This window comes from Bubalus kerabau, chromosome 1 (genome assembly GCF_029407905.1).
Source record: "Bubalus kerabau isolate K-KA32 ecotype Philippines breed swamp buffalo chromosome 1, PCC_UOA_SB_1v2, whole genome shotgun sequence".
Classification (NCBI taxonomy): domain Eukaryota; kingdom Metazoa; phylum Chordata; class Mammalia; order Artiodactyla; family Bovidae; genus Bubalus; species Bubalus kerabau.
In genome coordinates, this window is record NC_073624.1 from 43203729 (window position 1) to 43218455 (window position 14727).

The following is a 14727-nucleotide window of genomic DNA, read 5'->3' on the forward strand; positions in this document are numbered from 1 at the left end:
TAAATTACATAAGACATTCAATATTTAATTAAAAATAGGCTTTGAGTTAGATCATTTTGCTAACTGTAAGCTAATGTAAATGTTCTGAGTATGTTTAAGGTAGGCTAGGCTAAGCTATAATGTATTAAACACATTTTTAAAATATTTCACTTAGCATGCAGGACCTTTCCTTGCAGTTGACTCTAGTTGCTTGTTGCACAAGGGCTCAGTGGCTCTGCAGCATGTGGGATCTTAGTTCCCAACTTGTGTGTTCCTCACTCCCTCCCCCACCTCTCCCCCTACTGCAAGGGGGATTCCTAACCATTGGACCACAGGAAGGGAAGTCACTTAAATGCATTTTTCACTTACAATGGTTTCAACTTGTGTTTATTGGGGTGTAACCCTAAGGTAAGTAGAGAAGATCTGTATTTTAAAGTCTGTATTTCTTGGTAAAGAGGACTTTTTTCCTTCATGGCTTCTTACAATAAGTACTTATACTGAGTAACACCTGTGAGGGCCAAAAGTATTAGTTATTCTTACTTAAGAACACCTTTCAAACAAAGCCACAAACAGCCTCTTTTATTTTCTAATAAGACTAAATTTATTCAATACCCTAGTAAAAGTTTTGATTATAAGTATCCAACAGTATAAAAAGTACAAAACAGATTTGTAGATTTCTAATATATTAATACAAAGTGCATGACTACATACAGTACATCCTACAGGCAAAGAGAGGTGGAAGGGGGAAAGAAGACTGTGGTTGAGGTCTAGTAATAAATAAATAAATACAGAAGTAGAGATGATCCATATTATAGTATATTCTACCACCAATACTGCAGCCAAAATGTACAAAAAAAAATTTCAAAATAACTCAGGAGGAAGATGATAATGGCTGGGGTTCTTGTAATACACCTCAAAGTCTGCGGGAGCACTGACCCAACTCATGTGTAGTCTGTGCATATGGTGGCTTGTAGTTTTTTCCAAAGGAAGAAATATAAAACTTTAAGTTTCGATTAAGAACTATAAAACTATAGGGTGCCCATAAAAAGTGGCTCACTCTCTTGTTATGTATACTATCCAATCTTTAAAATCCAGTTTTAAAAATAAGTACTGAGTCATGTTTTACCAGGGAGGCAAATGATGCTTCCTCGTTATGAAAACAGGTGATATATTTTTCCTGTACTTTTAGAAAAGAGGCAATAGATAGTACTTTGGTTTGGGTTCAAGTAAAAGGCTTTTAATGAAGGTTTCAGAATGGAAGAGCTCCGCATTTAGGATGTATCATCTAACACCTCAATGTTCAGAAAGCCTGACTAAAAGAAGCCAAACCAAAACCAACCCACTCAGCATTAACACACACCTCTTTTCTTTTAGTAGAATTTTACTTTAATATAGAATGAAAAAAAAAAAAAAAAAAACCCCAAAAATCCCAAAACCCTAACAGGTTAAAACAAGTCAAACAACCATTCTACACAGATAAAACCTTCACAAAGGTCAACTGAAGTAATCCAGAGCTAAAACTGAATTGTGCAGATTTTCAGTGAAGTCACCAATCACGTAACATAAACAAATTATTTACACACTTGCAAGCCCTCTAAGAAACGTGCCCCAAGAAGCATTAACCTGTTTTTCTCGTGTGCCATCCTAAAGACTTGCACATTGTTATTTTTCAGATAATATAACATTTTTAATAGAGAATGTTCTCTACCAAGTGGTAATGCTTTGGTACTATTCATGTAGGATTGCTTATCCTAAAGACTTGACATTTCCCCAAGAGGAACTTTGATTCTGCTTTAAGTTTTGATTCTGCCTTTTAAGTTTCATATAAATTAAAATCTGTATCAAATACCAATATGGAGGGAGGTGACACAGGATGCAACATATACAGTCAAGTTACCTCTGCATATTTAGAAATTACTCCTTCAAGATACTCGCACCAGAGAGCTGTCTGTCCTGCTTAATATTCAGTAGTACAGGTTTGAATCACCAGAACCTTGGCAAGACCTTAATATTTCAGTTATTAACCACTACCTCTAGAGGCAAGTCCATGTTTACTGAGTTATGACAAATTTATTATAATGAAGGAAAACAAGTGTAGCCAGCCATCTTAAAAAATGCCCCAACCACTGCTTCTCAAAATAGAAAGACTAAAACTACATACGTTTATCATACAACAAATCCCATCTCTGTCCCCTGAAAATTCCCCTAATTTCATTCATTAGAAGGGGATTTTTAAAAAAGACTTAAAGAGCACTTTACAGCAGCATTCAGCTTTCCTATGAAATACTCAGCATCTTAAATATTATGTACACTTCTTTTTTATCTCTTAGTAAGCTTCACTGGCTTCAGAGTTTGTGGAACTGGAGGAAAAATAACCCATTCAAAACTATTCTACAAATCCATCTTTTGGCAGAATAGCAGGTATCCAAATTAAAAATAGGAGGGTCATTTTGTTGCTTTGTTTTCCAAAATTTAAATCGTTTTTGCTCCCCTTCTACATAAAGCTTAGTCACCACTCCTGAGTGGAGATAGGCAGAGGCTCTGGCCCCTGCTCCTCCGGCTTCTCAGCAGCTGCTTTCTTATTGCTGCAGCAAGGCTTGAATAGATGTGTGTCGATGAGGACTTCCCCAAAGCGGCCTTTATAGATAATGCCACAGCATATTTTCTGTCTAAAAGAAAAAATGGAGAGAGAACAAAATATATCAATAAGGCAGAATAAGAATACAGAAAAAAAAAGAACAATCCACCAATCATTATATTGGTTTAATGGTGGCTCAGATGGTTAAGAACCTGCCTGCACTGTGGGAGACTTGGGTTCAATCCATGAGTTGGGAAGATCCTCTGGAGAAGGAACTGGCAACCCATTCCAGTATTCTTGCCTGGAGAATCCCATGGACAGAGGAGCCTGGCGGGCTACAGTCCATGGGGTTGCAAAGAGTTGGACAGGAATGAGCAACTAACATACACACCAAACATTATAACTAGTAGAATATGATCAAAGAAAGGTTCTACTTCCACAATCATCACATTTCTAACGAATGGTCTCCTAGAGTGACCTCAATGTGCCAGGTAATGGGAATTACCCAAGCCCCTTAAACCCCACACTGACTCTTTGTGATCCCATGGACTATACGTAGTCCATGGAATTCTCTAGGCCAGAATACTGGAGTGGGTAGCCTTTCCCTTCTCCAGGGGATCTTCCCAACCCAGGGATCAAACTCAGGTCTCCCACATTGCAGGCAGATTCTTTACCAGCTGAGCCACCAGGAAAGCCCAAATCTCACACTGAATCTTATTAAATATTAAGGGGGAGAAGGTATTCCTCAGTTTCAGAGGCTGTTCCTAAAGTTATTAACTGTTTCCTCCAAAAGTCACCACATCTTAAAGAAAAATAGCCACAATGAACAGGCTGATACAGCTGGCGGTTTTAATATTGATCAGACAAAAAAAATACACACATATTATCAAATACACATAAAGGCATACAGAAATGACAACCCAGCAAATCACTCATGGATCATACACTCCAAGGAAAAAAACGATTGTTTCCTATGAAATCCCCCTGTACGTTCTTCTCAATCCCATTCCACTCAATCTCTCTCTCCTTAAAATTTTAGGTTTATCACTCCCCTTTTTCTTTGTATACATGTTTGCATCTCTAAACATATTGCTTGTTATCTCATATATGTAACATATAAAATAAAAATATATACAGAAATGCACATATATGGAATCATACTGTATGCTGCAATTTTTTTCCTCAACAATAACTGAGGTTCAAATATACTGTACTATTAGAGCTTTTTTTCATTTTAACTTATGTATGGTATTCCACCACGTGAATATACCATAGTTTGCAGACTCTCCTTTTTAAAACTTTTTATTCTGCATTAGGGTACAGCTGATTATCACTGCTGTGATAGTTTAGGTGAACAGTGAAAGGGCTATCCACTCTTCTTCTGATGGGACAACTTTTGTTTTTACAAACACGCTGCACATATCAGTGCACATGTCTGAAGGCAATGTTGCTGAAATATAGGAATGGGAACATGTTTGACTTTACCTGAAAATACAAAGTATTTATCAGTGTGGTTGCCTCCTCTTCCTATTTTGCTAAAGATTTTATTTTAAACCCTGAAGCAAAGTTCAAATATCTTCAATACACCACTAACACAATAGGCATTTTCCCCTCTCCTTTAGGAACTGTCAATTATGTTACTTGGCTTTCTAATGCTTAAAACAATCTCACATCCCTAGAATAAATCTAATATGCTTATGATAAACTGTTTATAACATATCAAAGGTATGTTAGCCTCACAAAATGCTTGGAGCCTAGGCCTTGTTTGATTCATAATTTGGAAAATCCAGTGCAAGATCAGATTCATTTGTTTCTGGAATATTCAGTAGGACTTGTCTATCTCAGCCTGGGGTTTTTTGTGGGAAGACTTCTGACCACTGAATCCATTTTATTATGCGACTCTTCAAGTCTTGGCACAGTTTTGGTAAACTGTCTTGGTAAACAGTTTTGGTAAGCTACTAATGTATCCACTTCACCTGTATGTTCAAATTTACCGGCATAAAGTTGTTTATAATATCCTTTGACTTCTAAACCTCTGTTTGTCTAGAGTTGAATATCACTTTCTTATCCAAGAAATAAGAAATAACAAGGGTACCATCTCTTTTACTTGATCTGTAGTAACTTGATTTCTAGTAACTTCTTCAGTCATCTTTTTCAAGAACCAACTCTTGGCTTTACTGATACTATTCATTCATATTGGTTTTCTACTCCATTTATTCCTACTTCTATCTTTAGGATTTCCTTGCTTTTATTTTTCTTTATATTGAGCTTCATTAATCTATAAACTGGATATATATAACTTCATTTATTTTAAATCTTTGTGTTAAAAGAAAGTACTAAAAGCAACTTTTCTTCTATTTACCTCTTTAACTTCATACCACCATTTTGATTTGTGGTATTTTTCAGTTATTTTTTAGTTATAAGGATGTTCTAACTTACACTTTCTTCTTGACCCAAGGTTTCTCAATTTACAAATACATAGAAGTTTTTCATCCTTTTTATCTTGCTAGGTATATTTTTAAATTCTTGGTCTTTCTCTTTTCCTCTGGAGGTTTTACATTCTTATTTTTATTCTTTTAGTGGTTATACAGTTCATTAATCAAACTTTAAAGTTATTCAATATATTTATTCTCAACAATACAAAGATATTAGGACATTTAACTCCCATTACTTCCACTACTTTGATTTAATGCTATTGTTGTCATGTAAGGGCTTCCCAGGTGGTGCTGGTGGTAAAGAACCCGGCTGCCGATGCAGGAGACCTAAGAGACGTGAGTTCAACCCCTGGGTCAGGAAGATGATCCCTGGAGAAGGGCACGGCAACCCACTCCAGTATTCTTGCCTGGGAGAATTATCTCCCAGCTACTATCTCTGGGGCCACTGAAGGTGTTAAATCTATGGTTTTATGGCATCCTTTGTTCATGCTGAGAACTCAGCTTGTGTGTTTGTTGTTCCTCAAAAAATAAAGTCTTTATTTTCTCACTAACTGTTTTGCCTCCCGTGTTCCATAGTTTGCATATAATGTGTCATATGGGTGAATTTTCCTCACCCATACGATAACTGCTTATTACCTTGCTTTTACTTGTTAGTCTTCCCAAATCTGTGAACTAGAAAATCCTTAACCACTTTCTTTCAATATTCTCTCTTTCCTAGTCTATTATCTCTTTTTCGACTTTGGGGTTTCTCATTCACATGGCTTTTGGCCTCTGGTTATTCCTTATTAGGGGCTTCCCAGGCTGCTAAGGGGTAAAGAATCCACCTGCCAATGCAGGGACAGCAGGAGTCACAAGTTCAATACCTGCGTCTAGAAGATCCCCTAGAGGAGGAAATGACAGCCCACTCCAATATTTTTGCCAAGGTAATCCCATGAACAGAGGAGCCTGGCAGGCTACAGTCCATGGGGGTCACAAAGAGTCAGACATGACTGAGTGACTGAGCATGCATATATATTTCTCATTAACTTGTCTACTTGTTAATGCCATTTTTAAAGACATAAAATATATATATATATAACTTCTAATCTTTTTACTTTTTTTCAGTGGGAGAGTTGATCACATTGAATATCTACGTATACTCCATTATAGCAAATTTAGATTCCTTAACATGGTTTTTATTTTAAATCAATTTTAATAGGAAAAACACACAAAATCCAAACTCTCAGCTCCATTCTTGCCTAATCCACCTCCAACCACACATGCTACCAGCGGTTTGCCAAATGCCATGTAATTGCTAAGGAAGTGGGAAACAGTTGCCTGTAATTAAGAAGGTTTGCTGGTTAGAGAGATATTTTCTGTTGCTTTTACCTTTTCCAGTATGTGAGATCTAAAAAGGAAAACACTGGCGTTCTGTTGGAGCCAGAAGCCATCTCTGTATCTGAGCCATCATCTGACTGGTTACTGTAACAGGGAGACTGAGCTGGAGAGGCACTTGAGGTTGTACTGTGAGCATCAGAATCTGAAGTGAAGAGAAAACAAAAATGATAATTTCATTATATGCCATCGCAACTAAGCCTCAACATAAAACACAGTGAATGAGATAGTCGAAAATGGAAAAAAATTACTTTCTATTCTACTGTATTTGTACTAAAGTGTATCTAAAAGAAAATGAGCTTCTGGTAAGACTAAGAGTAGACATACTTTCCTCTCTTCTGCTAGTAAGTACAACTAAAAACATAAGGATATAACATATAAAACAAAACTAAAGACTCCAAAAGTTGGCAACAGCTAGAGGGCTCAACACTTAAGGAAGGCTGTGAAGGTGAGCACCCTAGCTTTTATGGGTTTTATTTTTGCCTTATAAATCCCAGTCTTGAAGCTGAAGAAGCCAGCAATTCAGAAAAGCCAGTGGGTACACACAGACACACACGCACACACACCCCCAACAGAAGTCGGCTCTCTCTAGCCAGAGGACTAAGAAAGGGGCAGTCTAGCATGACAGGAAATCTTTACAACACAATAATCACTTTACTGCAGCCAAACAGAAAAGACAGGTCCCTACCCCCACCGACCCTAGCAAAGGCCAACAGGAAAGCCTAGATTTCCATCCTATCAAGAATGTTATGAGGCCTCCCCAACACCTTCACCAGGGTGATGGCAGTGGAAGCCTACTAAAGAGTCTGGGCTTTCACTATGGCCCACCAAGAACAGGAGGACCCCAACCACGTGGGAGCCTTAATTCCCATCCCAGCCCCACCCAGCTGCAGTCAGGAGCCACTCCCACTTCAGCTCTCTATAGCTGCTGGGTGGGGAACCTGACTTTAACACCACCTGGCAGTAACGAGGCTGTGCCCCTCTCCCATTTCCCCCTCTGACCAAAAAAAAAAAAAAGCCAGTTAAAACAGAAGGTTTAAATAAAACTCAGAGTCTCATCACACAATTTTTGAATGTCTAGGTTTCAATTAAAAAAAAAAAAAAAAAAAAATCACATCATATCCAGAACCAGGGAAATCTCAAATTGAATGAAAAGTCAAGTATATATTAATGCCAAGATGACAGAGATGTTAGAATTATCTGACAGATTTTAAAGCAGCCATGACAAAAATGCTTCAGTGAGCCTTTATAAACAAGCTTAAAATAAATGGAAACAAACTCAATAAGCAGGTCTCAGTTTAAAAAAAAAAAAAAGCTACAAAGAACCAAGGAACTAAAATCCAAACTGAAAAAAATACAATAAATGACAGGGCAGTGGACAGGCTCAACAGCAGAAGGGAGGGGACAGAGGAAACAGTCAGTGAATTGGAAGAAAGAACAGCAGAAATCAGCCAACCTGTACAACACCAAGAAAACAAATGAAGAGCCTTAAGAGACCTGCGTAACTACGACAAAAAATCTACATCCAAGTGACTACAGTCCTGAAGGAAGAGGACAAAGAAGGCGCAGGTAAAAAAGTACTCAAATATAATGGCGGAAAATGTGCCAAACTTGGCAAGAGACAAACCTACAGATTTAAGCTGAGCTAACGTCACACAGGATATACCCCAAGCAACCAATGCCAAAGTGAAAGTGTTAGTCACTCAGTCATGTCTGACTCTTTGCGACCCCGTGGACTGTAGCCCACCAGGCTCCTCTGTCCGTGGGATTCTCCAGGCAAGAATACTGGAGTGGGGTGCCAATCCCTTCTCCAGGGATCTTCCCAAACCAGGGATCGAACCTGGTTCTCCTGCACTGCAGGCAGGTTCTTTACCGTCTTTGCCACAAAACACACTATAATTAAACTCCTGAAAACTGAAGAAAAAGAGAATAATCTTGAAAGCATCCAAAGAAAAATGAAACCTTACCTATAAAGCAGAAACAATAGATTCTAACTTAGTAAGAAATAAAGGCAGTTAATCAGATACAAGCTACACATGATTTAGTATTTTTGCCCTCAGAAGATATCACATACATTTACAAACCAGAATAGAAATCTTTTGGTTAATAGTCACTGAGCTATAAAGCCATCCTACTGCTATTCTCAGCAACAGAAATATCAGACAGGGGCTGAGTCTACTACACACCTCACCTTTATCTGAAGACTCCCCCCATCCCAGGACAGGTGGATAGAACAATCCTCCAATTTAGAGAACCAATCAAATATTCATGAAGTATCCACTAGACAACCAACCCTGTGTCACATCCTGCATGGGGAGAAACAAGACTAAAGAAAGCTTTTTTGAACAGTGCTCACAAGTGTTTTCCATTATCAAAATTTTACATAAACTAGCATTTAATATTAAGTATCTAAAACAAAGAAAGCACCATTGGTGTTTTTAATATGTTCATTTACTTCCCAATCTATGCATAGCTTAACTCCATGGAAAAAAACAACCAAACAAAATCCTTAAGAACAGCAGGCTTCACATAAAAAAGAACAAAATAATACCATTTGCAACAACATGGATACAACTAGAGATTATCATACTAAGTGAAATAAGTCAGATAAAGACAAATACCATATGATAACACTTATACACGGAATCTAAAATATGACACAAATGAACCTATGAAACAGAAACAGAATCATGGACATAGAGAAGAGACTTGTGGTTGCCAAGGCGGGGAGGTTGGGGTGGGATGAAGTGGGAGGGTGAGCTTAGCAGATGGAAGCTTTTACATTTAGAATGGATAAACAACAAGGTCCTGTTGTATAGCACAGAGAACTATATTCAATATCCTATGATAAACCATAATGGTAAAAGAATATATTTTTTTAATGTAAAAAAAAGTAGCAGGCATTAAAGGAGTAAGGCTATGGGAATACTTAAAAGACTTCCCTAATAATTAACAGCAATAGCAGTGCTATGCTTCTGAAGAAAATACACTATTCTAGTAAGTGCTTAGTATCTATGAACCATTTGAAATTGCAATTATATTTGTCCGTTTCTAAATATAAAAGTGATAAATTTTTTATATGGCTTAATCTAATAATACCTGGGACAACAGGATACAATTAACTACACGTAGAAATGCAGTTGGGGGGAAAAAACTCTCTTCTAGAATGTAAATCTGGAAATTCTTCAAAGAACTGAAATTGTTTATATCTTAAACATTAGGTAGGATTTGGAAATCCCATTCCCCACATGGGATAGATGGGGATGATGAGCAAAGTGATGGAAACAGAATACACCATGCACATTAAGGGAACTGACCCTTACCCTAAAGGAGACATCCAAAGACTTGCTAGGGATTTTCAATTTTATTCTACAGCAACCAGAATCATGGCAGATTTTAGGGAAAATGACCAAAAAAAATAAAAAAGCTAACATTTCTAGAGGAATTTATTTTTCTTTGTTTTGTTTTACAAAAGCCCTTTTTACTTGCTTATCCTCACTTCTCTTGATTAGGAAACTGTGGTTTAATGTTAAGCAACAGCAGGGTCATATTTTGTTCAAGAACTATAACTCAAATCCAGATCTTCAAGCCTTAGATCCAATGCCTTTCCAGTACATCACAAAGGAAAGAACATCCCAAGAAGAGGAATACATGTCAGGTACAGGCAAGATGCACAGAAGTAAATCTGTAACTAGAGGCAGAGAAACCATTTAGTGGGTGATGTATAAAAATTCAAATATCTCAAAACTGTTACATTGCACACAGCTGCTAGCAATTCACAATGCACCTAGGAAATCTTGTTTCACTGAGTCTCCAAACCCATTAATTTTCAATCTCCAACCCCGCCACAACATAGCTTTATCACAAAAATCTAAAATTACACTGGACATATTCCCTTAGGTAAGGCAAAAGTTAGGTGTCACCTTCCCTATAATTAAAGATGCTAAGAATATACATACAAACTTTCAATTTCTCTACTCCTCAAATGATAAGAAAATTACTGTTTTCTAAATGTTCACTCAAACATTTACTGAGAATAAAGGGTAGAGTCAGTTTTATTTGCCCCTTGGTGATAGCTGGTTAAGAAAAAAACATCTATGATTAAAATATACACATATTTGATGTTGTCTAAATATTTTACTACCAATGTATTATAAAAGTTTAGCCAAAGATTAAATATATATTAATTAAATATATAATTAAATTAAATATATTTTCAAAATAACTATGGACTAGTAACACCAACAACTTACTAGTAACACCAACTTAGAGCATGGAGTTAGTAGCAGATCTGGAAAGACTTTGGGGTCTTGGAGCATAAGCTATGCTATTCAAAAGAGCAGGATGATTGTGTAGAAAGGACGCAGGGTTTTGAGATTAGACAAACCCCAGGTCAAGTTCATCTCTACTACTTATTAAGTGACCCCAGATCAAGGTGAAACCACTACCTTGTACTTCCTATCCTAATCTCTAAAACTGAAATCACTGGGATAATTGTAAAGTACTTGGTATATATACCAAAATGCTCACGAGATGATAGTTCTCCTTCCTTCCTTTCCTTCTGTCTGATCAGTAAATTTAACTTTCTCCATTACTCTAAAACAAACATTGATTGATAATATTTTGTCTAACAAGGGCCTACAGATCTTTTTTTTTAGCCACACCTCATGCCCCATGCAGTGGTGTCCTAACCATCAGACCGCCAGGGAAGTCCCCATATCTTTTTAATCCTGAAAACTCCAATATAGGTCCACCCATAATTCTGAAAATGTTCTCAAAACAAACATTTATCTCTAACCCATTTGGCCACAAAATCTGGCCTGATCTGGGCCATAATCAGGTGGGCAAACATGACTAGTTTATTTACAGTTAGTTTATTCCACCGATATAAATATGTCTACATTTCTCCTGCAGAAACCCTACTGTGCTGGACTCAATGGTGCTGCCTCAAACCCCCGGGGGTAATAACATTATATACAGTGGATTTCCTTTTCAAAATTTAAATTACTAAATACAGAAGTACTACAACAGGTCCCCTGCCCCCAGTTACTTCCCATAAAAGTAGATGAACTTATTATTAATTTATCATTTCTTTCCCATCCTCTGACCCAACACACCAAGCCCCTTTAAACCTAAAAATCTTGAGGCTGCAATACGTGAGTTATGATTTCCAAAATTACTCTCCAGAAAACCTGGGTTTTAAGTCTTAGGTTGCCCACTAATTATTTACACTGTTTCCCCATCTATTTCCCATGAAGTGATGGGACCGGATGCCATGATCTTAGTTTTCTGAATGTTGAGCTTTAAGCCAACTTCTTCACTCTCCACTTTCACTTTCATCAAGAGGCTTTTGAGTCCCTCTTCACTTTCTGCCATAAGGGTGGTGTCATCTGCATATCTGAGGTGATTGATATTTCTCCCAGCAATCTTGATTCCAGCTTGTGTTTCTTCCAGTCCAGCGTTTCTCATGATGTACTCTGCATATAAGTTAAATAAGCAGGGTGACAATATACAGCCTGGACGTACTCCTTTTCCTATTTGGAACCAGTCTGTTGTTCCATGTCCAGTTCTAACTGTTGCTTCCTGACCTGCATACAGATTTCTCAAGAGGCAGATCAGGTGGTCTGGTATTCCCATCTCTTTCAGAATTTTCCACAGTTTATTGTGATCCACACAGTCAAAGGCTTTGGCGTAGTCAATAAAGCAGAAATAGATGTTTTTCTGGAACTCTCTTGCTTTTTCCATGATCCAGTGGATGTTGACAATTTGATCTCTGGTTCCTCTGCCTTTTCTAAAACCAGTCCATTCTGAAGGAGATCAGCCCTGGGATTTCTTTGGAGGGAATGATGCTGAAGCTGAAACTCCAGTACTTTGGCCACCTCGTGCGAAGAACTGACTCATTGGAAAAGACTCTGATGCTGGGAGGGATTGGGGGCAGGAGGAGAAGGGGACGACAAAGGATGAGATGGCTGGATGGCATCACTAACTCGATGGATGTGAGTCTGAGTGAACTCCGGGAGTTGGTGATGGACAGGGAGGCCTGGCGTGCTGCGATTCATGGGGTCGCAAAGAGTCGGACACGACTGAGCGACGGAACTGAACTGAATTATTTACATACCTTTCTGCATATCTTCAGGTCTCAATCTCCTTAAGGATAAAAATCAAGTAAACAAACTTGAAGCATTAATCTTCTAGAAAAGATGTCAATAGAGATGAGAATGGTTCAAGTGTTCTGAGTACAGTTTGAAGAAGTGGCTAATGAAAGTACTTTTAAGACATCAAAATCAAAGATAAAGTTTCAAGATTTCCTAGAAATAAAATATCTCTACCAAGTCAACATTGCCTCCCACTCTTTTTTAAAAAAGCAACAAAAGAAAACATGGTCTACATACGCCATGTGCCACCAGCAGACAGAAACAAAACATCCATTCTTAAATCCTCATGTCTCAATACCCAACTTACTGTGGCGCTTAAATTCCTTCTGCAGTTTACTGATCTGGTTACTTTTTATCCTGTTTCCAGATAGAGTTTTCACTTTCTTTGGTTTCAGTGTAGTCTTTAGACTGGGTCCTGCCCTTGCATCTACCACCTGGAAGAAAATACTGAATATTTAATACCATTTTAAAAATGACACCTCTGTATTCCCTTAGTTCAGATGAGTACTTATTTGAAGGAGCCAAATTTGAGAACCATAGTTTTCTACTCAGTGTTTAAGAGCTCATGTGTACTTTGAATCATCACATGGTATTAAAAACAGTTTATCTACGTTTTTTTTTACTTTGAAGTAGTAACAGCAAGAGTAGCTGGACAAAAAATTTATATAGGTTTTATATATGGTGAAAATGAGCCAAGGAGGTTAAGAAAAACCAGACCTTATAACAATTAACATTCCTACTGGATGATGTCTGCAGTTTACAAAACGTTTTCATATACTTGTGATTCTAACTTCACCACAAGGCAGAAAGCAGTAATTTGTTACTCCAGGTTTAGGGTAAAGAAAACCAAGAGATATTAAACTATGTATTTTGCCATATTTCACTAAACTAGTAAATAGGCAAAGGTAGGTAGGGAACGCGCCCAGACTCAAATCAGGGTTTTCAGACCTATGCTTTATGCTCTTCTTACCACACACCCTTAAGCCTGAGGTCAGCCACATGCAGGCAATGGCATGTTCTCCCACAGCCTGGTAAGGCCACTGGTCTAGCCCCATATGGTCTCATTTCTCATGTCTTCATTCACATTTACTATTTGAAGATTCCTATCCTTATGTAATGGACAGAGGAGCCTGGTGGGTTATAGTCCATGGGGTCGCAAAGAGTCAGACACAACTGAAGCTACTTAGCATGCATGTATCCTGATGTAAAAAGGTTGACATCACCTTCAAAATCACAATTTGGATCTTCCCCACATAAGCTATTCATTAAAGAAAAACTCACAATTTTATAAGTTAACAGACACACAGAAACCTATTATAATAATGTAACATTGTCACCAAAGAACAGCTTGCAAGGGCAGCGTAAGAAAAAATGTAAAGAAGAAATGCCTGCCTGCTTAAAAACAAGTATCTTATATAAATGTCATAAATCTTCTGAAAGCTAGCATATAGAAAAATAAATAACACTTAATAGTGTTGTTCTGGTCACTGAAAATATTTTCTGAAGAATTCTAGTGACGTTATTAAGTGAAATGAAAATCTCAATTTAACATAGAGAACAAAAACAGCTTCTATTTAACTGAGTGATTACTAATTATTCTTAATATATATCATCTCATTCAGTTCTTACAACAGTTTTGTGACATGGCTATTATCCTCTTTTGCACTTAATAAATAAATGTCACTTGTCCAAAGTTCACAAGTAGTAAGTGGTAAACAAGGAGGTTTAAATCCAGTTCTGAATGTAAACTCATGTGCTCATTAGTACCAACATGAGTTAGGAAATCTGTTGTCCTAAGAGATGAAAAAAGGATTCACGTCTAATTAACTGGAGGAATTTCAGACTTTTCTACCCCAGGAACATATTATTTCCTAAATTAGGGGAAAAACTAGTGTTACTTTAAATATAACAGAGGTACAACTGAAAAAGGGGAAAAGATAAACTCACATGATTCCAGTTTTTTTTTGATCCTGCTGGCAATTTCTTCCATCTTTTCACAAGCAGGACACAGGCATTACAGATATCTCCTGAACGAGTCTCATGTAACCTGATAAGAAAATGATCAAACCTTTACTCGTCTCCTTTACATAAAAGAATTTATGGAAGTACATGTCTTTTAGAAAAAATACTATTTATAGTTTATAGATGTTATTTCCAATTGTCTGGGGTGATCCAGTTCTACGGTTTTTGTAGAATATTTCAGAAG

The 14727-nt window shown here is 37.3% G+C and overlaps 1 protein-coding gene across 1 annotated transcript in view; it reads right to left on the reverse strand.

Annotated features, from left to right (window-relative positions):
* Positions 1-556: 556 nt before the first annotated feature.
* The window catches only part of SINHCAF (SIN3-HDAC complex associated factor), a 29590-nt gene continuing 15419 nt past the window's right edge, over positions 557-14727 (reverse strand). Inside the window, exons 3-6 of the mRNA XM_055573190.1 lie at positions 14469-14568; positions 12829-12955; positions 6361-6511; positions 557-2648 (exon numbers count right to left, since the gene is read on the reverse strand). Coding sequence (XP_055429165.1) covers positions 2489-2648; positions 6361-6511; positions 12829-12955; positions 14469-14568 — 538 coding nt within the window. The 3' untranslated portion in view covers positions 557-2488. The remainder of the gene's footprint in view (positions 2649-6360; positions 6512-12828; positions 12956-14468; positions 14569-14727) is intronic.